Genomic DNA, 26106 nt, shown 5'->3' on the forward strand with positions numbered 1-26106 from the left:
GTGACAAAACGTGTTCCATAGGGTAGATAGTAGATTGACTACATTACATGCAGTTTGACATTGTATTCTTTTACCAGGTGCTTTTATCTAAAGCAGTGACTAAATGATTCATATAGAAAGTAGATGAAAGATCAGAAGTGCAACAGTTTTTCGTGGTCAGTCTAGGGACGGTCTGTAGCCTACTACTAGCCACAAAGTAACCACATCTCCGATGGCTCGGCAAGGTAGAAGATGGGCGTACTATGTTTATCAACCTCAGGGTGTCTGTGAGAAATCCTGCACGGTTGTATTTGACAGTGTGAAATACAGTACGCAAGTGGGTGAACAGTGGTGAGCGATGAGCCGTGACAAAGTTAGCAGTGAGAGATGTGCCAGTAAGGGTCGAGCTTCACCTCTGATTCTCTGTTTACTGCAGCGGTACTTCTGTTGCCATAGAAACTACGGATCCCTAAATCCCTGAGCACGAGTGTCACACAAGGACACGGGCCACAGCCTGCAGCCATGTTACCTGAATTTAGAAGGGAGCTTAGAGAGGGAGATGACGATGACAAATATGTATGATCATTATAAATTGAGTATGCACATATATATGTATTTATGTATAAATAGTCTATTTATAGATAAAGATATATGCTGTATTTGTTAAAACATTTTTTTTTTTAAGAATACAACAATTATATAGGCCTGAACAAAACAACTCTGGCACTTACCGTCTTAGCTTGAATTTTCCCGTTTTTGTCATTCGTCATGTTGGCATTTAAACTTCCTTTAAAGTGGACAAATAGTTAATAATGCGAAAGGGACAGTCAAAACCAGTTACGTTACTTTGGACAAGTTAGGAGGACATGGCACATTATACCGATTATTATGGGAATCAAACGCAGTCGCTTTGCGCTTGCTGTGTCATGACGTATTTGGATGAGTGGGCGGAGACTCAGGCAGAGGAACCATGGCTTCGGTGAGAGCCGAGGTAAGTGCTTCCCATCTATGTCAATCTTAACGCATTGCAATGGTGTTTTTTCACTCAAGAATGCAAGGGGTCATTCATAGTAAGGGGATGTACAGTTTTAGGCTAGAAGACCAGATATGAGTTTGTGTTATTATATCCTTTTTTGCCTTATATTTCAAACTGCCCGCCCGGCACTGTCAATCCAAAGACCCCTCTGCTTTTGTGTTGGAAGCGCGTTTGACTGCTTGAATAGCTTGGAGGATGCATTGCCCGAGAACCTGAATAGCTCATTCCTAATGAATGGATGCCGCTTGTTTGAGCAGTTATACACGTTCCAGGGCCTTATAACTATCCGGCTTCAATATACTATTTGTACCTTTTCAAATGGTATTACTAAAACGGTTATTCTTTAAATGCCATAGTTATAGCTTGAGTACTAATGCTAAATACAAGCACAATGTGTATTGTCTAGCTATTGTCGCTGGAAAGGACCACTGCACTACATCCACGATGTAGGGATATGTTTTGCTAGCCACTTTCTGCTAACTAGCGCAAGCTGGTAGAAAGCGCGTCGCTGAAAATACTGATGCTAAAGTTGACCGAGCACTCTGAGGCGGTGAACTGGATTTCACTAAATGTCTTTGCAGGGTAGATAGCTCTAGAGTCATGAAAGGGTTCACTTGATGGTACTGTAAGAGTAGCGCTTGTCCTCTAACTATTTGGTAGCTAGCGAGATAACGCGTGTAGCTATGACTATGAGATGGTGTAACAACCTGTACAAATGTCTATGCTTGAACTATATTTTCACAAATATTAAACACTTGACTGTCACTAGTTTGCAACTCTAACAACTGCTCTGTCGGTAAACTGCAAACAGGCCACTAAGCCATTATGCAGAAGTAAACATTTAGCTATATATTGGCTCTTTTTTCACATGCGCCCAAATGGACACAATGTTGAAAAAAGCTAAATTTCACTCAGTTTTTTGATTATCAAAGCACTGATATAGCCAACGTTAGAGCTGTTCACATTTGGATAGGAAATGCTTATGTCCGACAGAGGGCGCTCCAGGGCCATCTCACATTCTTACTGTTCCAATATTGCTTGAGATGACGTTTTGGAATGAATTAATGTACCCTAATTGGACCTCAGTTTGTGAAGTTGGAAGCTTGAATCATTCATAGAAATGTGTTAACCATCCCTCCCTCGTCCATATCCATCTTTTATATGCTTTCTTTTAGGTCTGTGAGCTGCTTTGCATAGTTAGCCAGTATTTGGGAGTGCTGTCAAGGGGGTTGTTGAACCTGTTATACTGTATTATCCTTCATGTTGTCCTTGAAATGTAACAAAAATGCATTTGGAATCCGTGTATCCCTAGTGACCCGATTTCTTTGCCAGTTTGAAAATCTCGACAGTTGCCATTAATCTGTTCTTCATAGGGAAAAGGCTTTGGTGCTGACAGTTAGAACAGCTGAATGATGCATTAAACCAGTTTGATGTTGAAGTTCACAAGAGCCAGTGACTGCTTCCACCTCTCAGTCGACACGAGGCCCAGCCAGGAAGGCCTTCGCTTTCTCTCTCAACCCTGTGAAGCCATGGGCTCCAGTGAGCATGCTCACGGGTGCTCAGTAGCACTCCCTCTGGCCAGAAAGGGTACTGCACCACCGGGAGATCAGACGAGTAGGCCTCTGGCCTTCACAGTAACAACTGCCTGTTTCTATAGCGTCAACTCGGCTCCTTAAAGCCACGGCTTGTCTGCTTACAAAGGTATGCTAAGGAAGGGTGGGGGGGTTATACAGCGACCTTGATGGGCCTCTTGAATTCTATCTTAGGCTAAAGTTCAGCTAGACAATCCTCATTACCTTGTTTCTGTAGGAATCTTTTGGTAGATCAAGCAATACGAGTGTGTGTCACCGCTGTAGCTCACGGTACTTCCTGTGGAGGCAGCTTGGATGGCTGTTTGTAGTGATTGTGTTGGTCGGCCCATTTTCTAATCTGGAATGGTTTAAAGGGAGGATTTCTTTTTGGTTAATGTATCTCTGTTAGCAGTTTTTAGGTTGTTATGGGGCATTTTGTTAGGCTTAATCATAGTATTGCTATGCAGATCACACCGTTGAAGGGCAAAACCCTCTCAAAAGGTACAGCTTCAGCGCAGTTCCCTGTTGCCTGTTCAGTACGGCAGGCAGGGAGTCCTTCAGGTTGGGTACGAGTCTACTCTCTGGGATTCAGTCTGCTTTCTGGGATTCAGTCTGCTCTCTGGGATTCAGTCTGCTCTCTGGGATTCAGTCTGCTCTCTGGGATTCAGTCTGCTTTCTGTGATTCAGTCTACTCTCTGGAATTCAGTGTACGCTGTGATTCAGTCTACTCTCTGTGATTCAGTCTATTCTCCGTGATTCAGTCTACTCTCTGTGATTCAGTCTACTCTCTGTGATTCAGTCTACTCTCTGTGATTCAGTCTACTTTCTGTGATTCATTCTGCCCGCTTTACCACCCTCAGGTGCCTTCTCTCAGTGAAGGTAGAAGTGAAGGACTGGACTTTGTCCTGTTCAGGTGGTGTAGAAGTGTCGTCATCTGAGTGTTCTCAAGACTTAGTTTGGGTTTTTCCATCCAATCCCAAGAAGGCGATCATACAGGAGAGTTAGAATGTCACATCAGTCCCCTAAACAGAAGGATAGGAAATCTGATAGTCTCAAACGGATGTTCTTAGACGCCTAGATAGGATTAAAGATAAGGTCTTTGTCTCAAAAGCAGCTCCTCTGAGAAGGAGAAGAGATGGGAGAGTCGTTTGTATTGTATTTTGAGTCTTGTTTTGTCAAGTCTGTCCCTGGAATAGAAGTCTGCTTGCAGTTCCAACAACAGCTTTTTTCCAAATCCAGATGCTCTGTTATTTCACAGTTGACAGAGCCCACCTCTCTAACATCTTAATCATAGATCTACTGAAAATATTACGTAAGAAGTGGCAAATGTCATAAAGACAGAAAATTTGATGTTGGATTGCTCAGTAATCGAGACTGATTCAAAAGGATGATATCGTGACTAGGCATGTACAGAAACAAGATAAGTCTAACCGCTCCTAACCAATCCCTTATTGTTGTCTCTTGATGTTGATTCACGAAATGGCTGCAATATTTTTTCCCTCCTCTTCCTTCTCCATGAAGAACAGCAAGGCTCCATCTGGGCATGCTCAGTGAGGACCATGTCAGAGCGTTCTGTGGAGAGTTGGTCATGTGACCCAGGCAGGGACGCCTGCATGTATGGTAACTGGGGAGCTAGACGTTTGTGTGTGGATCTCTACACTCTCTCTTCTTCTTCTTCCTCCTTCCTCATCAGTGAAGGTTCCCCCTCTTCTCCAGGTACTTCAGTGGCTCCTTAAGAAAAAGCAGTGTTTTGTTTTCATTTTCCCAAGTCCAGACGGAGACAGAATATGTAGACAATCACATTTTGAGCTTTTACACCTTAAAAAAAACCCAACAAAAACAAAAGAAGCCAGTATCGTTTTTTTTTCTTCTTCCATCTCCACTCCTTTCCTCTTTCTATAGTAACAAATCACCATTGAGGGGAGGGCTGAATGGACTGGTTTAATGATTGGCGAAATCGATCAAGCCATTCAACTGGGTAGTTCGTCTTGAAACGACAGGCTTTTGTCTTTCAACTTGTCCGACACAATGTTTGGGACAACCAGTCCTGGAATGTGGACTTGGCTGGGCGGGCCACGGCTCTCTGTTCAGGCCAGAATCGTCCCTTGTAATGTATCCCGGCCTTGGTAATGTAGGCCAGACTCTGCCCACCTCCCACAGCACGCTCTGGGCCCAGTGAAACAGGATGAGACACCCCTTTAGGTGACTCATCTGAACGGCAGACACTGCCAGTCAAATAGCTGTCTTTGTTTAACGGCTGCAGTCGGAGACACCTGTGGTTGAGTGATTGTTTTTGTTTGCCAGCGTTGAAGCCCCAGTGATTGTCCATTTCACAGTTGAGTCTCAGATCTGAGTTATTTTGTTCTTTGTGTGTTTTTGGTGAGCATGCATGAGCTCTTTGTGAAGCACAAGGCTCAGCCAATAAGAGATGTTCATGAAATGTTCCTCTGGCAAGGGGTGGTCTTCTCTCTGTGTGTGGTCACTTCCACCGTGTCAACTGCAAGATCCGGTAACATCCTGGCCTTGCGCTCCACATTCTTCCTCTCTGTTTTCAAATCACTTTCGGTCTCAAGAAGGAACTTGACTCCTGAACAAACTGTGAAATTCGACCTAATTTAATGACCCAACATGTAGTATAAGGTTGTGTGTTCCATTGGGGCTCGGAGTGTTGTTTGTTTGATTGGTTGTGAGTGAAGGTACTGCTTTAAGCTGGAATCCTGCCTTGCTGCCTGGCAGTTTACAAAGCTTCAAAATGGCTGACAGTGCATCTACTGAGCATGCTCAGTATAGGCTGACTGTCTACTGAGCTACGGTGACAAAACCTTCCAACCCTCCACAGCAAGAAGCCAGCATTACAAAAGAGGGCTGTACAGGGCTGATATGTGTTCAATTCAAAAAACGAAACAACTTTGTCTTTTGCTGAAACTGTCTTTTCATTGTCTTGAGGAAGAATCCCTGACATAACTTTGAAGGACTTTGGATGTACTTTTAGTGTCCATTTCCCAAAACGACCCCCTCGATAGCTAACCTACATTGTGCCTATCTAACTCCACAACTGTCACGTGATCAAGGTGTGGACTACGGAGTGGGAATTATGTTAGAATTCTCCTGAGTTGAGAGATGGAAGATTAACAGAGATATTTAGAGCAAAACTGAATCAGCATGTCTGAATCTGACCCCACACTTCCGAGTGTAACTGTGCTTGTAACGCATTGTTCTTTTACAGTCAGTAAGCATTCTGAATGGTGGAATTTCTTTAGACGTTTGTCATGCTTTATTGAATAGTTTGTAAGTGAAGTGTGACAAGAGAGGCAGGGGGAGAGACAGAGAGAGGGGAAGACGTGTAGCAAGAGCCAGGGCTGGATTCGAACCCCTGCCGTTGCACTCAGGCCCACCGGGGCGACCCAGTAGTGGAACATGTTCATAAGTTGTTAGTTTGATTCTCCCAGCTCCACCTGCATGACTTTCCTCTCTGGAAACCTCTTCCCTCCGTGATCGTGCCACCAGGCTATAGCACAGTCCCCGTTTCAAAAAATGAATATCTCAACGATCTTCTTCCTCAACCCTGCGTTTACGATATAAGTATGCAGCCGGTTCACCTGCCTGTTGCGATTGAGCTGATATCATGTTGTCTGCAACGGCTCCCAGCCCTGGGGCCTGATGGAGATAAGAGGCTGTTGGTAGGGTTGAGGTGGCGATGGAGTTATCTAACCCTGCTCCTCCTGTCCGCCTCAGCGTGGGGTAAACTAATGAAGACCCATGGCTCCTCCAGCCTCTAACTCACTGCTCCACAGCCTCCCTAAACACCAACCGCTTTTCTTTTCTATTTTCTTCTTCTTCCTCCTCCTCCCCCCCCCCCTTTTTTTTCTTTCTTCTTCTTTATAAGCAGCTCCTGAAATGGCCGTTCGTTCGTTGGCGCTAAGGTCTTTAAGCGTTCGAGGGGGAGCCAGGGGAGGGGAAGAAAGGGAAAAAAAGGGAAGCCATTGAAATTCGAACTGACTGGGCATGCTCTGTGGTTGCCCTCCGTGCAGAGCTACCGACAGAGGGAGCTGTGGGGTCACATGACCAACGAGGTGAATATGTGCATGCGGAGAGAGGAAGGAAGAGGAACGGTCTGTTCGAGACTCCCGCTCTCGCTCTCTCACTCTCTCTCACTTGCTCGCTCTCTCTCACTCTCGCTCTCTTGCTCTCTCTCTCCTACACTCTCTCTCTCGCTCTCTTGCTCTCTCTCGCTGTCTCTCACTCTTGCTCTCTCTCTCCTACACTCTCTCTCTCTCTCTTGCTCTCTCTCTCTCCTGCTCTCTCTCTCTGTGTCTGCCTCAACCTCTCCTTCTCAATGGAGGCCAACAGAAAGCAGGTATGATGCTTGCTGCAAGCGCACATTTCATCAGTGAGAAAGAGGCATTAATGTTCTCTTTCCCCATTGTTGGTGCTGAATGGTCTGCTTTGTAGGCGCGTTGGGTTTCTGTGTTTCAATGTCTTGGTGTAGATGCTCTTTTTACCAGAGATTTTTAATTGTGTCATTGGTCTTGTGGCCTGGTCAGAGAGTTTGTAATGAAGGCCTTTTCAGCCTGCTTCATCCTACAGCGTTTCAGGAATTCCTCAGGCTTTCTTTCTATTGAAGCCCACATTTAAGCTGTGTTACCGGGTAGAAACAGGACAGTTCAAAACTCTTCATGGATTGGTCCAGGTTTTCGGCAAAAGGGACTCATTGGGGATACTTTAAGCAGTGAAAGGACCCCGAAGGGATGGGTCTGGTTGCGTTCTGGGCTGTGGTGTTGGTTACTGTTGTCTGTTCCTTAATGCCAGGTTCCTCTTCAAACTCTGATTCTTCAGATCCTTTATTGTATTTTTTTAATTATTATTATTATTATTATTATTATTACATAATCCCTCACTCTCTCTAGCTAGCTGTCTATCTCTGTCACTAGCTGTCTATTTCTCTAACAAGCTGTCTATCTCTGTCACTAGCTGTCTATCTCTCTAACGAGCTGTCTATCTCTCTAACGAGCTGTCTATCTCTATAACGAGCTGTCTATCTCTCTAACGAGCTGTCTATCTCTGTCACTAGCTGTTTCTCACTTGGAGGACTCTTCCTCAGAAGCAGAAGAGGTTTCCCCTGGGCATGGTCCCATATGATCACGAGCATGTCTTCTCACATGCTGCTGGTCTGTTGGGATGGGGTGTGGGTGGTCATCCACCTAACGAAAAAGCTAATTTAACTATAAACGGCACGTTTTCTGCAAGACTATAGCCAAAAGTATCTTTATATCTCCATAGCCTGCACGTCATTGTCATTAAACGTGTAGACTGTTTTTTGGCTGCGGTGCTTGGCAGAAGCACGGCCGTGTTAAGATGCTACTGCCTGTTTACTCATCTGGCTTAATTATGTAGAAATGTTTCATGATTTTTTATATTTTTTTATTTTGTGGTAGCTCAGAGTCCACAGGTGTAGATCAGGATTCTCAACCCCCAGCCCCACCCTCCCTCTTCCCAAATCCATGCTAGTCGGTCCACCATGTCCCCCATCTAGTGGTTAAAAATCAGCAGTTGGTACGTAGTGTCAGTAAACAATCTGGTTACGAAATGGCGGAGATCTGCAGACGGCCCTTTTTCTCTCCCCTCCCCCTCCCTTTCTTTCTCCAACGTGCAGTTCCTGCTCTGACCAGCAGGGGGAAAGCTGAGGACTCACAGATGTACAGTTGTAGGAGGTTTCTGCAGTTCGCGAGAGGGGGTGGGGGACGGACAGACGGACTAAAGGGCTCCTGTTCCTCTCTTAACGCCGTCTGGCGTAGATCTTTGGAATCGTTCACGCCCGAGCTTAAGTTTACACCTCTAGCTGGCCTTGTAGTCCTGACAAGACCAAGGAACCTCTGACGGCAGGCTCTGACAGAACACCTGCGTCCTCTCCTCTGCAGCTCAGCAAGGGTCCTCTTCCAGATCTGGCTGTCTGAAAGATGTCTTGACAGAGTATAACGAACATCATCAGACACGCCTGCATGTTGTTTTGGATCCTCGAGACAATAAATACAGGGGGGAGGGGAGGGTTTCCTCTGAAGGCAGAGGAGGTGTTCTGAAGACTTTCTGTGCATCAACTATCAATGATTTGCAAATCTACTGCTAATGTGAGGCCCTGGAAGGGTTTAGGAAATGCTGTGGGGATTGGGGAATCCTTGTATATTTCTTCTTTAAACATGCCTCCAATAGCAAACCCGCCTCCTCCTTGAGTTGTAGGAGCCCAGGATATGCTGGGAACTGATTGTCCTAGGACCCCTCCTGCTCTCATTTCTAACAGCACCTTGCATTTTTGCGGGCTGGGCATATCGTTTTGGGATTCTTCTTGACCCGAAATGTACTTCTCTATGGAAAACATCTCTGTCAGACGTGCACCCAGTCCAGAGTACATGACTGAAGGGGAAAGAGTTCCTGTCAAAGTCATTGTCAGACTTCCCTGTTGTCCCAAGTCTCTGATCATGTGTCGAGGATTGATATCTAAAAGGAATTGTCTGGGATAACCCTGACGGTAAACTCCTAAACAAGGGGTTTCTGTCACCAGCCCAGAGCCAGTGGCTCCAGGCCGCTTCTGCTTTTGATGGTGGCAGGGTGTCGGTGCGGAGCGGGGCACGTGTCTGCGGGGTCAGGAGAGAGAGAGGTGTCTGGAGACAGCTGGTGACCGGGCCAGGCTAGGCTGTAACCTTCTCTGGAACAGGAGTACAACCTTTACACAACAACGGTGTCTTTTCCTGTGATGCGGCACCCCTGAAGGACACTCTGAGAAGCAGTGTTGGAGCAGGAGCCACCTTAAAAGCTGACATTTTCTCAGCGGTTGCAGGGGCAGGTGTCTGGTGAGGCGGCTAATCGGAAGGCAGGAGTGAGCTGTGACGTGGCTGGGGGGGGCGGGCTGGTAAGGGGGGGAGGGGCTAGATGCTGAACCTCTTGTTGGCGCTGAACCTTTTGACCTGTTCAGTCTTCTCAGCCTGTGGTGTTCAGTTTGCCAGACTCACAAGTTGGAACCCTTGAGCTGTTGAAGAGGTAGATCTGTTTTCTGCTGCGTCAAGTCTTCTGTGTTTCCCTGGAGTCACTAGTTCATGTGGCTGTCTGTCTGTTTGGCCTGCTGTTTCATTGTGACTTTTTTTTTCCAAAGTTAGAACCATGTCGGTCTGTTGCTGTGAACCGGAAACTTGATAAATAAAGTGTTTCAGTGCGAAAAGGGCATAGGGTTAAGCTATTCTTTTGTTTGTGTTGAGTCGTCCCTGTAAGGATAAGGAGCTAAATCTAAATCAAATCCTTTTTATTGTCACTCAACCATATAGGAGGCTACACTGAAAATCTTGAGTGCGGTTCCAAACAGTATAGCAATTATATAGCTATATACTAACACAATTTACACATTATACAATAGACACTGTACGTTACCACACTGTATATTACCACCAGACACAATTTAGTGGTCTAGCTTTGTTCCTTTAACTAAAGCCAAAAAGCATGCCAGGCTTGATCTCGAGTTGTGTGTTTAGCGTATGGGAAATACAAGCAAAGAAGATAAGCTAAACCAAAGGTTTCTCCTTAAGAGGTTGGGTGCAGGGTCATAAAGGTCATAAAGCCAATGTTGGAGAAGTTGACGTAAAAAGAGAACAGATGTGTGGGTAGAGAACAACAGAGAGGGAGAGAACCACAGAGAGGGGGAGAACCACAGAGAGGGAGAGAACGACAGAGAGGGGGAGAACCACAGAGAGGGAGAGAACGACAGAGAGGGGGAGAACCACAGAGAGGGTGAGAACCACATAGAGGGTGAGAACGACAGAGAGGGGGAGAACAACATAGAGGGGGAGAACCACAGAGAGGGGGAGAACAACATAGAGGGGGAGAACCACAGAGAGGGGGAGAACCACAGAGAGGGAGAGAACCACAGAGAGGGGGAGAACCACAGAGAGGGAGAGAACCACAGAGAGGGTGAGAACCACATAGAGGGTGAGAACGACAGAGAGGGGGAGAACGACAGAGAGGGGGAGAACAACATAGAGGGGGAGAACCACAGAGAGGGGGAGAACAACATAGAGGGGGAGAACCACAGAGAGGGGGAGAACGACATAGAGGGGGAGAACAACATAGAGGGGGAGAACCACAGAGAGGGGGAGAACCACAGAGAGTAACAGAGTAACAGTCAGGGTGATTAGCTCAGAGTCATTAAGAGCTTCCAGTAAAGGTTTTGATTATGCAAATAACTTTTATCCTTCTCCTGGGGCTGTTAGTCTTTCCCAATGATGTTATCTACTGGACACCATGCGGGGAACTTCCCATTGGAGCAGTCACAAACTTATATTTACCCTCTAAGAATTATTGTCTGGTGGTCTACCTCTTGATTGGCCTCGCCCCTGTTTGAAGCAACTCACAATCCTGGTAATGTTCCAAAGTCTTCGGTTGTCAAGTTGCCAGCAATACCAAATGCCGTTGTCCTAACGACCCAACAGCAGTGAAATCCGCTGTCGGCGACACCTTTACCAGCTGGAAATGACTAATGTGTCATTACAATTTTTATTTGTATAGCCCTTTTTGACAGTGTCACAGGGTCTTCACATAGACCCATAAAACTGCACCTAAACCAACATAAACACTCATCCGGTGTGCATCTTCTCCCATCAGCCCACAGGTGTGGGTAAGAGTGTGGGCAGAGGGGGACCCGCAGCGGAGAAGATGGAGTCCACCAGGGGGAGAGAGGAGGAGGAGGAGGAGGAGGAGGAAGGAGGTGGGTTTGTCTCCTGAGATATCAGACAGGCTGATGTCCAACAGATGTCCATGAGACTGACGTGTGTGTGTGTCTCCTCACAGAGAGAGACAAGAAGGCCGCAGCCAGGCTAGCATCGTCTCCCAGGCCGGAGGCGGAGCTAAACGGAACCTACGACATCACAAAGGCGGGCGCCAGGCACCAGAGCCCCGCCTCCTACCCCTCCCCTAGCAACAGCTCCCAGCCAATCGCTGAGAACGGCTTGATGGACCTGGAGCCGCCCCCTCACGGCTCCCTCACGGGCAGCAACGGATACGTCCTCAGCAAGCAGCAGGAGGGCGCGTTGGGTTTGGCGTTGGGGGCCACCCCACACAGGACTAGCTGGTCGCCTTCGGGCACCACAACAGGGGTAGAGCACACGGACAAATCCCTCCCGCCCTCAGCAGCCGAGCGTGGCCCGTCTCTGGGAGCAGCGAGGGTTGAGCCTGGCATGGGGACCGCGTCAGAGCAGGGGCCCACAGAGACTGAAAATGGCACCTCCCCTGGACATCCACCTATTGCAGTACACAGAGCACGCAAGACCATGTCCAGACCTGCCTCCAACCAAACACTAAAGGTAGCCCTCAACCCTGCAGTCACAAGGAACGAGCGGGTCATGGAATTTGGTCGGCATATACAGTCGGCGACGCGCCCTTTTTTTGGGGGGGTGATACAAGTTTGAGTTGTGGGTTCTCCTGCTGTTGCTACATGCTGTTTTTTTTTGTTTTCTTTGTCTTCTCCAGCTTTTAAACAGGGAATTAAAAGAACCAAATAGTGCGAAAGAGGAGAGCCGGGTAGGACCAGAGGTGGACAAGCCTCCGCCACCGCCTCCCTCCCAAAACCAGCTACCTCAGAGCCAAAACAACCTGCCCAGTGCCCCTCCATCCAAACCCATGGCGGGTACGATTTTCAACTGACATATTGGGATACGCAGTTAGGACAGCTGTTTGGTTAACATGACTTCTACTCTATTTTAGTATATTCTATTCTTGTTAATTCAATAGTAGATTCTATTCTATCGTTTCTCGTTCTGTTCTTTCTCTTTCCATTCTATTATATTGTGTTCCTTTCTATTGTATAGTATTCTAGGTCACTGAGATGAGTGTGTAGAATGTTGCAGAGGTCTTCTTCACCTGTTTCCTCTCTGCAGCGCTGTCTTCTTCACCTGTTTCCTCTCTGCAGCGCTGTCTTCTTCACCTGTTTCCTCTCTGCAGCGCTGTCTTCTTCACCTGTTTCCTCTCTGCAGCGCTGTCTTCTTCACCTGTTTCCTCTCTGCAGCGCTGTCTTCTTCACCTGTTTCCTCTCTGCAGCGCTGTCTTCTTCACCTGTTTCCTCTCTGCAGCGCTGGCATTCAGGAAGAAGAAGAGGAAGATGGGAACGTACAGCCTGATTCCCAAGAAGAAGACCAAAGGGCTGCGACAGAGGACCATGCTGGAGATGTTCACAGAGATCCAGCAGTCTGCTGAGGCCCCCCAGGTCTCTGCTCGCGTACACCACATCCTCTCAAGCAGAGGCTCTTACAAACGAGAGCTCTTAGAAAAGACCAATCTTGGTTTGACTGTCTAAACACTGTCCCTCCTCTTTCTGTGGCCGCCGAAACGACAGGCTCTTCTAAGACCTTCTACAGGGTTGCCACGGGTCTGGACCGTACTTGCTGGGATAAAAAATAGTGCTTGGATAAAAAATTAAATAAATCAAAGACCTTGAAAGTGCTTGGATTTACCGAGCAATGAAGAGGTCCTTAAAAGTGCTTGGATTTAATCCTGTTTCCACTAAATTACTTTGAGTACTGTCAAACATGCCTGGCAAATGCCGGTTCAATGACTTAAGGTTGCAACAAAGGGCTACTAAAAGTGCCAAATTATATTTACTTAAAAAAAGATATATCGAACTGTGCTAATGTAGATGCTAGCTATCTTATTGTCTAATCAGGTCTCCATCCAAGTCAGATCGTATTTATATAGGACAAAATCTCTAATCACAATTTGCCTCATGGGGCTTTACAATTTGCAACTTTTTAAAAGTAAACCATTCAGAATCTTATTGGCATCCATTGCGGCGTCTCGCGCTCGCCATCCACTCAAAACGTAACGTTAGCCTACTAACAGAGACCGTCTAAGATCCGTAAACGGGCTCTGCTATTACTCTTTAACCGACTCGCAAGCCAAACAAGTGTGTGTGGCGTGCCTGTTGTTTTGTTTCCGGTCTAGCTAGATCCGGTGTGGTGTTGTAGTTTTTCTAACGTCGGTAGTTGTTGCAACAGCATGTGAAAAAAACTACAAAGTTTGTAGTTAATCGCTCGGAAAAAAAATTGACGGCGTTAATTTGGGTTTGCGTTAACGCCGTTAATAACGCGTTAAACTGACAGCACTAATAAAGGTATAAAGGAAACAAACTAAAAGCAGTCGTAGTGATGACATTCATGATAGCAGGATAGTCTCATTTTCAAAAAAATCTAAGTAAAGTTGACATTCTGATACTTTTTTTTTTTTTCTAACAATATATGCCTCTCAAGGCATATATATTTCTCAAGCAAGGCAGGTTGATGTTGCACATTTAATGAGAGTTCCTAATTTGCACAATTTAATAATGAATTAAGTATTGTATTTGGGTCTAGATTAATCTGGCAAAGTTTCATCCTGATGAAAATGGGGGGGGGGGGGTCACCCTACTAACCGTGGGGGTCAGATGGCTGAGCGGTTAGGGGAATCGGGCTATTAGTCAGAAAAAACATGCAGATTTGACGTTGTGCCCTTGGGCAAGGTATTTGGCTGGCCTTCTTGCCTCAGGGGGAATTTCCCTGTACTTACTGTAAGTTGCTCTGGATAAGAGCGTCTGCCAAATAACTAAATGTAAATCTTTGAAAAGTGCTCGAACAGTGCTTGAAATGTATCAATTCAAAAGAGTGGCAACCTTGTTTTTAAAACGGTTCCTCTCCTTCTATGGCCCCCCGTAGCCCAAGGAAGAAGCCCACCTGAATGGGGAGAGGATGGAGGACACCTGGGAGGAGGAGGAGTGGGAGGAGGAGTCTGAGGAGGAGGAGGAGGAGGAGCAGGCCAGGGAAGGAGGCGTCGTCGCCCAGGAGAGGAGACTAACAGCAGGTCCAACTTCTCAGGTTGGAAGCCCTTTTACCCAAAAGACCCGTCCTGCTTGAACAAAAAAAAATGTATAGACACAATCCAGCGGGCCTTTGTTATTTTCAATAGCCTTCAAGTCTATGGCTTTATTGGATAGAATTTGTCCAATAAATGGCTTCATTGGGTTGAATTTTTCAACTTTTCGTCAAAGTGTCTTTAGTCGGATGTTGAAGTGGATTGTGGGTGATGGCTTGTTGTTGGGACTGAAAGGTTTGTTTCCTCTGTGCAGGGGGAGCTGGGAGAGGAGCAGTTCTCTGAGGACTCGGGCGAGGAGGAAGGAGAGGACGAGGGCACAGAGTCGGACCTGGTAAACGCTCACGACTCATAACAAGTTGCCGTTTTAAACACTGATAAATCCTCTGACACGCGGTTCTGCTCTTCCAAAGAGTTCCGAATCCAGCTTGAAGAAGAAACTCAAGAAGAAAGCCAAGGGCGACAGCGCCTGGCTCCGGCCCTCCAGGAAACGCAAGAAGAAACTCAAGTCCAAGACTGAGCTGCGCACGTACAGCCAGCCCCTGTCCCAGCCCCTGTCCCAGCCCCTGTCCCAGCCTCAGCCCCTGCCCCAGCCTCAGGCCCAGCCCCAGCCCCTGCCCCAGTCCGGCTTCAGTGAGGAGTACTCAGAAGTGCCCCTGGAGTACCTCAACCTCCCAGTCCAGGAGAAGATGCTGTGCTCCCGGAGCCCCGGTGAGAGACCTTGGGGAGACGTGCTTGTTGTTTAAGAGGGGAGGTAGAGTGGATGTTGGGCTCCTTGGTCAGGGGGATGTTTTCTCTGCCTAGCACTGACATGTCCAAGCGCTCAGTAGGAGGAAGACTACAGCTGTGCTGAGGGAGACAGCTCTGTCTCGCTCTGTTCCCGTCTGGGCAGGATGAGTCATCACAGCAGCAGGGAGCCATCGCCCCCTGCTGGGAGAACCGTGAAGTGCTACAAGAAGACCACATGATTTAGTTATATTTGATGGCGTTCCTATTAGCATATTGTAATGCTAAACTAGACAGTGAACATTGAAATGGTTTGTTTTAATGGTAATTATTGTATAGGTTCATGTAGGTTATATGTGTATACAGGTTATGTAGGTTTAGATTGGGTTCTATATGTTTATATAGGTATCCTGTATAAATGCACAGTGTTGTGAAACTAAAGGCGCAGTTGGGTGCCCTGCCTCTGCTTCTACCTCAGGTGTTTCGCGGGCGGCGTCGGGCTCAGACGCCGACCCGGCCCAGGAGCTCCCGCTCTGCAGCTGCCGCATGGAGACGCCCAAGAGCCGGGAGATCCTCACGCTGGCCGACAGGAAGTGCATGGCCACAGACAGGAAGTGCATGGCCACGGACAGGAAGTGCATGGCCACGGACAGCGTGGACGGCCTGCTGAGCCGTTGCCATGGCGCCGTGCTGAAACAGCAGATGATGAGGCCGTCCAACTCCGTCCAGCTTCTGGTGCTGTGTGAGGACCACCGGGGGGGCATGGTCAAGCACCAGTGCTGCCCAGGATGTGGCTTCTTCTGCAGGGCTGTGAGTACCTGGCGTCCCCCCTGGGTCTGGAGGGTTGGGGGTGGGGAGATGCACAGTGAGAGTCAGAGGGGGAAGGTCCTGTTTGCTATTGTTATTAATGTGTGTGTGTGTGTGTGTGTGTGTATATACTTGTGTGTGTTTGTATATAATCTACTGTATGTATACATGTTAACAGTACAGTGGGAAGTTCTTAGGTACCCTAGGTTTTGTTTTTTTGTATAAAAATAAAATGCCTTCTCCATTTGTGAGGCAGAATAAAAGTGCATTGTTGAGATGCATTGTTGAGATTGATGTGCTGTGATGTGTTGAGATTGATATATATATATATATATATATATATCAATCATATACTTTAAATTTACACAGCATTCATTCACATATATGATAATACTATGTCATGTGATTAGGCTTGAGCATGACTGTGGGCTAGGGTTCCTTGCCGTGCACCAGGGTTCTTCTTCGTGCTCCAGGGTACTGAGGTGTTCCTCACGTTCCCCCAGGGAACCTTCATGGAGTGCCAGCCGGACGTCAACATCTCCCACCGGTTCCACCTGTCCTGTGCGTCCGTGCTGAAGGGCCAGAGCTTCTGCCCTCACTGTGGGGAGGAGGCCAGCAAAGCCAAGGAGGTCACTATCGCCAAGGCCGACACCACCTCCACCGTGGCCCCCCCAGGGCCCCACGGAGCCACGCCCGGGTTCCTGGAGGGCAGGGCCGACACCACCACAGGAGGGTAGGTGGGGAGTGGGGGGGGGGGCTGGGAGGTGGGGGCCTTGGGGGGGGGGGGGGGGAGTGGGGGGGGGCTGGGAGGTGGGAGGTCTGGTGGGGGCTTTGGGGGTGGTGGTGGGGGGAAAGGAGGGGGCTGGGAGGGTGGAAAGGGGGTGGAGGACTGCAGGGATGGGTGTGGTAAGGAGAGGGAAGGTAAGGAGAGAGATGTTGTCTTTATAATAAAAACGAATTATATGACCTTAACATTGTTAAAGGTAATAAAATGTACCTTGATGATCTGCTCACTTTCCATGTGCACCACTTGTATATCATCTTGGATAAAGGCTTCTGTTAAATTAATCAAATGCAACTTAGAATAATCCCCATCTTGCCTGTTAGTGCTCTTGCGATGGTCGTAGTGACCTGTCTCGTGGTCCCCCCCCCAGGCCGTCCCGTGTCTCTGTGGGAGCAGAGCAGAGCGGCAGAGCCGACAGCTCTCTGCCCGGCCCTGCTGGCCCTCCTGGGGGTCTGCTGATGGATGCCTTTCCCCCCGCCGGAGGCTCCCGAGCTGGGGCCCTGGTGGTGGGGCTGGGGGTGGGCGGCGTGGGCCCCAGCGGAGCCCCTAAGGAAACCCTGGAGAGCATCCTCCAGGCCCTGGACACTGAGAAGTAAGACACCAAGACTGGGTTTACTCACGTTTTATTTATTATGTTTTATTCTCATCCACTGTATTTACTATGCGCTATATTTGTAAGTCACTTTGTGTTTTAAAACGTCAGCTAAATGTGTAAAATGTAAAATAGACGAATATAAGGGTTAGGGTTTCGAGTGCTGTTCCATATGCTTATTTATCCTGTTTTATCCATTGTTACGGTTGTAACCGTTTTATGTTCTCGTCTGTGCGGTGTGTGTGTGTGTCGTGTGTGTTTGTGCCGTGTGTGTGTGTGTGTCAGGCCTAAAAAGCTGCGGTTCCACCCCAAGCAGCTTTACGTGTCGGCCAAACAGGGAGAACTCCAGAAAGTTCTGCTCATGCTTGGTGAGTACCTCTCCATCAGGATGACAACGCCATTTTATTAAAGTGTATAACAGCCTCTGGCCTCGATTTGAAAGACTTTGAAAATTGAAGATAAACAACTCCAGTGCCCCCTATGTGCACCGTTTGGAATAATTTCATAATAAAAGTATTTCTGAACAAGTTAAAGGTAAATGTATCTGCCTGATAGACTCATCCATTGGATGAAAACTAATCTAGCTGATACCCAATATCTTTGTCTGTCCACCAGTCGATGGAATTGACCCCAACTTCAAGATGGAAACACAAAACAAGCGCACCCCTCTCCACGTCGCTGCAGAGGCGGGCCACCAGGAGATCTGCCACCTGTTGGTCCAGGTGAGCCACACATCGCAACCAGGAAGTGAATGCTGGGTTCTCACGCACGTCCACTGGGGTTTTAGCCCTCGACATTCAGCCTCCAGGCCTCTCTTAAGTGACCTCTGACCCCTGCTGTTCACGTTGTCTGTCATCACTCACTATCCTCTCCCTCCTCTGCCATGTCCTCTTGCTCTATAACAACCTCTGACCTCTCCTGTTCAGGAAGTATGTGTTCATAAGTAAGTATCATCTCTCACAGGAAGGGAGTCTTCCCTTCTCGTGTCATGCAGCATGAATCTCTTCAGCTGATCCGTGTAGCTAGTTGGGTAGCGAGGTGCATGATGTGAGGACGGTCTCCGCAGATCCTGACTCTTATCTCGATGACAAGCTTACCGACAAGACATTTGATGTCACAAGCTTAGGAGCAACTTCAACTGTCGTTTGCGAAATTCCATTATTTATTCAGCACGTTAATGGTGAATTATCCCCGGAAGAATCCAGCATGTTTTGTCCGTGTGCTCTCCCCTCCCAGGCCGGCGCCAACCTGAACATCTGTGACGAGGACCAGCGCACTCCGCTGATGGAGGCGTGCGAGAACAACCACCTGGATAGCGTCAGCTACCTGCTGAGGGCCGGCGCAGGGGCCGCGCACAAGGTACGCCAGGCTGGATAGAGCAGTGGTTTCCAACCCTGGTCCTCAGGGGAACCCTTCAAATGAATGGTCATAAGCAGGCTTCTGCAGAGCTGGATAACGACCCATTTATTTGAATCAGGTGTGTTGGAGCAGGGAAACATCTAAAACATGCAGGACAGGGGTGCCCTGAGGACCAGGGTGCCCTGGGTACCGGGGTGCCCTGAGGACCGGGGTGCCCTGAGGACCGGGGTGCCCTGAGGACCGGGGTGCCCTGAGGACCGGGGTGCCCTGAGGACCAGGGGGTCCCTGAGGACCAGGGGGTCCCTGAGGACCGGGGTTGGGGGCCACTGGGATAGAGCACTTCATTCTGTTGTGTGTTGTGTAACAGTTATTTTTATATAAAGCCTACTGTTATGTTGATTTCACCTTGTTTGGTTTTTTTGGAACTTCTTGTCATTGTTCTCAAGTGTGATTTGTCTTGGCTAGGATGTGGAAGGATTCACATGTCTCCATCTAGCTGCAAAGATTGGGCATTACAACATAGTGGAGCACCTTCTGTCCACCAGACTGGTGGACATCAACTGTCAGGTCTGTGGACTATCATGCACTTCCTCCAAGGGAAAATCATTCAAATGTTTCCATTTGTGAAACCGTACTGCTCCGATACTAGGCCTAGCTTTTGCGGATTCTATCTTTTCTGCGTAGTACCTCAGACAAATGTATAGATTAAATGTGTATATAAATGTCACGTATAATATGCACAATACTTTGCTAAAGTTTCAGGCACTGCAGTATGCGGCAGTATGAAAGTGCAATGTTGAGAAACGTATTTAGTAATTAAATTTCATTATAAAAAATATACAAATAAAAAGAATTGTGCCTGAGGCTTTTTATAGTACTGTAGATAAACGTGTAGATTGTACATCCAGTGGTCGTGTACCAGGTGGTAGGTTGGTGATACCAGGTGTGATGCCCAGTGTTCACGTGTTGTGAAACCTTGTCTAGGATGACGGCGGGTGGACCGCCATGATCTGGGCGACCGAGTACAAACACCTGGACCAGGTGAAGCTGCTCCTGTCTAAGGGGGCAGACATCTACATCAGGGACAAGGTGTGGAGGGGGGGGGGTCCATGAAGAGATGTTGGAACCGCAACACGGTTTTTGACCTCATCATGACCTTCCTTGGAATACTTTTTTTTTTTTTTTTTTTCTGTGACGTCTGTGTGCATCTGTGTGTGTGTTTATCTGTGTGTGTGTTCCTTGGTTCTCCGGGGGTGTAGGAGGAGAACATCTGCCTCCACTGGGCAGCGTTCTCCGGCAGTGTGGAGATCGCAGAGCTGCTGCTGGAGGCACACTGTGACCTCCACGCCGTCAACATCCACGGAGACTCCCCGCTGCACATCGCCGCCAGGGAGAACCGGCTGGAGTGTGTCACGTGAGTCTGAACCTGGGGGCGGGACCTCAGAACCTGGGGCGGGACCTCAGAACCTGGGGGCGGGACCTCAGAACCTGGGGGCGGGACCTCAGAACCTGGGGGCGGGACCTCAGAACCTGGGGGCGGGACCTCAGAACCTGGGGGCGGGACCTCAGAACCTGGGGGCGGGTCCTCAGAACTTGGGGGCGGTTCCACAGAACCTGGGGGCGGGACCTCAGAACTTGGGGGCGGGACCTCAGAACCTGGGGGCGGGTCCTCAGAACCTGGGGGCGGGTCCTCAGAACCTGGGACTGGACACGCGTGATTTAAATGCATTGAGTCCCGAATAAAAACAAAAACAAGGTAGGGGGTGAAGAGACTGTCGTTCACCGCTGGGTGAGTGGTGGTCAGTGACTGCGCTGGCAAAACCAGGCGAACGTGGCTGAACTTCTCGTGTCCCGGGCTGCAGGCTGTTCCTGGACCGCGGTGCCGATGTGAACCTGAAGAACCGTGAGGGGGAGACGCCCCCAGACTGCTGCAGCCATAGCTCCAGGGTGTGGCTGGCCCTGCAGGTCAACAGGAGGGAGGTGGAGGCACGCAGCAACACTCCCGGGGAGGAGAGAACTCTCAACAGGTAGGATCTCTCTGTCTTCTCTCTCTCTGCCTCCTCTCTCTTTCTGTCTCTCTCTGTCTATCTGTTTCTGTCTCCCTTCATCCTCTCTCTTTCTCTGCCTGTCTATATTTGTATCTTCTCTGCTTCTCTCTCTCCCCCTCCTGTAACCCAAGGCAGTGTACCAGCCATCTTGTGTACTTTACGGTATCTTCCTGTCAGGGTGGTTATTGCTATTCATGCTGTTTCAGCATTCAGCTCACCTGTCTCCTTCCGCCTCTCTACAGAGACATAGCCAGAGGCTATGAGAGAATCCCTGTGCCATGTGTGAACTCTGTGGACAGCGAACCCTGTCCAGACAACTACAAGTACGTCCCCGTCAGCTGTGTCACGTCCCCCATGAACATCGACAAGAACATCACGCATCTGCAGGTGAGCCGCACGCGCACAGTCCGGCCCTCACACCAACTGGAAAGCAGGTGCTGGGTGGACTAGGAGGGCACGGCAGTGAAAATTAACTCTCTATCTCCCTCCCTCTCTCCATCCCTCTCCCTCCCTCTCTCCATCCCTCCCTCCCTCCCTCCAGTACTGTGTGTGTAAGGACGACTGTTCATCAAGCAGCTGTATGTGTGGGCAGCTCAGCCTTCGCTGCTGGTATGACAAGGTAAGACTGCTGGTATGACAAGGTAAGACTGCTGGTATGACAAGGTAAGACTGCTGGTATGACAAGGTAAGACTGCTGGTATGACAAGGTAAGACTGCTGGTATGACAAGGTAAGACTGGACAACTTCACTGTTAGTCTGTAAACCCAAACAGTCTGTGAACATGAATGTCTCAATAAAACATCAATGTAGTAGTTACTGGGGACCAGATCAATGATTAATGAAAAGGGCCTTTAAATTCAAATGTAGGTGACATGCCACATGGTTAGTGATTTAGTTCAGAAGCTCTGATGCACTCATGGACTTAGTAATCGATCCCAGCAGGTCTAATACTTCATCTGGAGTTTTACTTTTCAATCCTAACTTTGGAACATAGTATGAACTGGCCTTTAAACAAAATAGAAAGACTTAGATTTGGAGAAACAAAATTATACGATATAAAAAACAAAGGCGATGACCAGCGTGTTTTCACTTCGGTTCTCAGGAGGGTCACCTGCTGCCCGAGTTCTGCCTCGAGGAACCCCCTCTCATCTTTGAATGTAACCATGCCTGTTCCTGCTGGAGAACCTGCAAGAACCGCGTGGTGCAGAACGGATTGAGGTAACGATCACAACCACGGCTCAAAATTAATCCTGTTGTCCCGGGCGATGAAAAATAATTTAAAAAAAAACCTTTTTCAAACCTATAGAAACTTTTTTTTTTACAAAAATAAAAATAAAAATACAATTTCAACCTTTTGAAACCTTTTCAAAAATATTTTTCAAAACGTATTCTTAAATATTTTTCAAAACGTTTTCTTAAATATTTTTCGAACCTTAAACATTGTTTCAAACCCTTCAAAACTTTTTTTTTCTTTTTCGTAATAATTTTTTTTACCTTTTGAAACTTTTTTTCTAAAAGTTCTAAACAGCCACAAGAATTGTGTCAGCCCCACCATGAAACAAGCAAGACAATTGTGTAATATATTGTGTATGTATTTACATTTACATTAAATTCATTGATTTGAGCCCCACAACTGTATGGATTACTTAGTGTAGCAAATAACCCATGTCAAAATGCAAAAACACAAGAAATTACATTTTGGGACGGGTTCAGTTTGGGAGTGTTCATTTTGTACTTCAGGGCGGTACTGGGAGCCTAATTACAACTGAGCTCAACTCTACCTCCAGTACTGGCATATTTTAATTTAACTTAACCTCCAGTGACTGCATAATTGTTCAAGTATGTGCCCTGGAAGCATTTCATGAAGATATGAAGTAAAAGGAAGGAAGATAATGCTTCTTTCTCTCCCTCAGGGTTCGTCTTCAGCTCTTCAGGACTGTTCAGAAGGGTTGGGGCGTCCGGGCTCTGCAGGACATAACCCGGGGGACGTTTGTGTGCGAGTACGTCCCGCTGTTCCACCTCTGTCGGCCTTGTTTTATCCACTTCTGTCAGTCATGTTTGTCATCTGAAGTCATTGATGTGGAACGGCGACGTGCTGTTCGTGAGGGTAATGGATGACTTCCTGTGTGCAGGTACGTTGGAGAGATCATCTCGGATGTAGACGCGGACGTCCGCGACAACGACTCGTACCTGTTCAACTTGGACAGCAAGGTGAGTGTCTACAGTCTAACTGGGCTGAAAAGAAAGCAGTCAGTGAGGAAAAAATATAAATTACAAATGGTTCAAAAAACAATTTCAAAAACTTTAGCGCTTCAGACTGCAGGTCGATTCTGCAGGAGGGTTTTGATCACATTGAGAATGATAAAGATGTAAAAAAAAAAAAAAAAAAACCCTTAACAGTCCTTTTCATTCGTGTCTCTGAATGGTCACCCTTTAATAGATTATGAAACACTTTCACCCCCCTCTTCCTTTCTCAGCTTACCAGGCGTTCTCCCCCTTTTGCCATTTGTCCGTTTAAACACCTTCATCGACTTTCCGCCCGACCGTTAATTATATTTCCGGCAGGTGGGTGACGCGTACTGCATCGATGCCCGTTTCTATGGCAACATCAGCCGGTTCATCAACCACACGTGTGAGCCCAACCTGTTTCCGTGTCGCGTGTTCACCACGCACCAGGACCTGCGCTTTCCCCACATAGCCTTCTTCGCCTGTGAGAACATCAAGGCCGGAGAAGAGCTTGGGTGAGGCCAAACTACAAGATGCAGAGATGTATAAGGGGGGAGATCAGAGAATCAGCTGGCTGAACGGTTAGAAAATCGGGCTATTATTGAGAAGGTTGCCGGTTCGAGGCAACCTTGAGTTTGCACCTTGTGCAAAATTATGTTGTGTTCTTGGGCAAGGCAGTTCACCCTACTTGCCTCAAGGAGAATGGCCTTGTACTTACTGTAAGTCGCGTCTGCTAAATGACGATGTCAATATAATCTCACGTGAAAATCTGATGTGTCCTGATCTGGTATGCCAGTTTTTAGTATTATAGAGCGGGAAAAATGTATCTATCATGTAACAGTGTTTTGGAGCCGTATAATTGACTTGGAATGTCGTCACTAAAACCTGTTGTCGTTTGTGATCTAATTCTTCCTTGACTCCCTCTACCAGGTTCGACTATGGAGAGAGTTTCTGGGACATCAAGGGGAAGCACTTCAGCTGTCAGTGTGGTGCTACCAAGTGCAAGCACTCAGCGGCAGCCATCGCCTCGCTTCAGGCTGACAGCACACCCGAAGACCCCCAGCAGCCCAGCACCCTACCAGACACCAGCTCCACCACCACCCCCCCAAGTCCGCCCTCAGCCCCGCCCTTTGCCCCTCCCTTTGCCCCTCCCTCAGCCCCGCCCTCAGCCCCGCCCTCAGCCCCTCCCTCAGCCCCTCCCTCAGCCCCTCCCTCAGCCCCTCCCTCAGCCCCGCCCTCAGCCCCTCCCCCAACCCCTCCCCCAGCCCCTCCCCCAGCCCCGCCCTCAGCCCCGCCCTCAGCCCCGCCCTCAGCTCTCACCCCTACCAGGACCACCAGGCCAGAGGAGATTCCCTCTCCACTCTCCACTGAACACAAACCCAGCCCCAGGGCCAATGCTGTCCCCTTCCCCACCAGTCGTCCTCCATTCCCCAGGCCACTATGATGGGCTGTCTCCCTCCGGCCTATGGAGGCCTGTCACAGACAGATCTGATGCACTATCACACCCTCCCCCCCTGCAGAGACCCAGCCTCTCCACCACACTCCCACTTACCATCAGCTCCTCACCAGCACAAACTCTTTCAAAACTTCTATTTGAACTCTTCTTGGTGCGACACATTGGACAGAAATAACTTGTGTGTGTCTTACGCCCCTTGATGAGTGTACAGATGCTGTGGCGTGTGTGTGCCGTGCGTGCGGGCGTGCGTGCCACGCGCATGCGTGAGAGTAAGTCCCTGTGTTTTGGCTATTTTCAGCCTCCCTCCTGGTCGTATGATGAGTCTGGTGGGGACTGAACCAGGATATCCCTCTTACCTGCAGGATGCACCTGTTGCATGCTGGGTTCTCTTATCTTCTCACCAAACCACAGAAGAAAACTACACCCTCCAGTTTATAACTTTTTTGTGTTTTTACCTCATATGTTATTTTTTGATTAAGAAAGAGACAGTTGAGGGGGGGGGGGGATTTTTCAACACATCTTTTACAGGTCATCCTCTTTCTCTAATATTTGTAATAGGAAAATTGTGGTTAGTGCCAGATATGTGTATATTATAAAACCAGTCATTTCACCAATCATTTGTATTTGAATAATCTAATTTACAATCTAAAAATGTGATGCACATGTTTAGGTTATTTTATGCTGAACACATTTTTGAGGTTAAGTTTCAAATGACCTTTAAAGTGCTTTGATGAAATTAATGTAGATCTGAGGACGATGAAAATCTAGTGGAGTCAAACAGATGGGAAGTGTACAGTGAAGACCATTCCAATCATTTCTATCCAGACAGAAGCTTATTAAATGCAAGGATAGTTGCAATGGCTATTTACTATTTACTTGTTGCTATAAACACCCGTATATTAAGCATGGCTTCCCATGAACTGGCCTAGTTGTGAGAGTGTTGTGGTTTAGAAAGGGGAGCAAAAGTGGAGTGTTCCTGGACTCCCAACTTTAGTGTGTGACTAGGACTGACGTGACCGATTTGTACAGTTTGTACCATACATACCATACCGTTCCTGGAAAACAGGTGGATATTTCACTTTTTGGTTGATTCAGCAGAATTTCCAACCAAGCATGTTTATGGGGAATGACTCACGAGTCACAAATCATTAATTTACGACAATTATGGAGGGATCAACTGGTTAAACGCTAATGGAGTAAAACGAAAGCAAATGGTGCTGTCAATGGTTCTCTCATTTAAATTTTGTATTGCTTCAAAAGTTAATACAAGTTGTAAAGTATGCTGATTTTGTTTTTTTACACATTTAAATTTAACAGTTCTTTCCCTTTTTTTATTTTACCTGTAGCTACTGTAGTTAGCCTGTTTCAATTTTATTCCATGAATTAATGTTGATGGAAACCTACGCATTTATCTCCCTGTCTATTAAATGTGGTTAGTTAGGACTATGGTAGTGATTCTTGTGTACATTTTCTGCAAGCTTTGAATACAGAAATGGTAATAAAAATGACCATGACATACTTTCTGTTACATATTTCTGGACTGTGAGACATACTTTTCTTTTTCAATAAATTTACTACTAGTGGATTTTGTTTGCATGTCTACAGTGTCATTTGTCATTCCTAACCAAGTGTTTCAGTAGGTCCCATA

The 26106-nt window shown here is 47.6% G+C and overlaps 1 protein-coding gene and 1 long non-coding RNA gene across 2 annotated transcripts; one reads left to right on the forward strand and one right to left on the reverse strand.

Moving 5' to 3' along the window:
- LOC146237042 (uncharacterized) lies at nucleotides 1–12595 on the reverse strand. The gene is made up of 3 exons (XR_014740927.1): nucleotides 12484–12595; nucleotides 711–766; nucleotides 1–525 (listed from the first exon to the last, which is right to left on the reverse strand). It is a non-coding gene; the product is annotated as an uncharacterized LOC146237042 (long non-coding RNA).
- Nucleotides 6837–26048, forward strand: ehmt1b (euchromatic histone-lysine N-methyltransferase 1b). The gene is made up of 26 exons (XM_084686863.1): nucleotides 6837–6943; nucleotides 11230–11332; nucleotides 11416–11927; nucleotides 12094–12250; nucleotides 12693–12826; nucleotides 14307–14465; nucleotides 14717–14794; nucleotides 14874–15171; nucleotides 15665–15996; nucleotides 16497–16726; nucleotides 17148–17369; nucleotides 17655–17737; nucleotides 17985–18091; nucleotides 18606–18728; nucleotides 19194–19295; nucleotides 19713–19817; nucleotides 19988–20142; nucleotides 20591–20755; nucleotides 21019–21163; nucleotides 21318–21395; nucleotides 21879–21994; nucleotides 22690–22776; nucleotides 22909–22987; nucleotides 23342–23517; nucleotides 23933–24111; nucleotides 24232–26048. Exons 1-26 carry the CDS (start codon nucleotides 6923–6925, stop codon nucleotides 24444–24446), a joined length of 4161 nt encoding a protein of 1386 aa, XP_084542989.1. The 5' UTR covers nucleotides 6837–6922; the 3' UTR covers nucleotides 24447–26048.
- Nucleotides 26049–26106: the final 58 nt, after the last annotated feature.

Source organism: Hypomesus nipponensis, chromosome 22 (genome assembly GCF_054491055.1).
Source record: "Hypomesus nipponensis isolate SF chromosome 22, ASM5449105v1, whole genome shotgun sequence".
Taxonomy (NCBI): Eukaryota; Metazoa; Chordata; class Actinopteri; order Osmeriformes; family Osmeridae; genus Hypomesus; species Hypomesus nipponensis.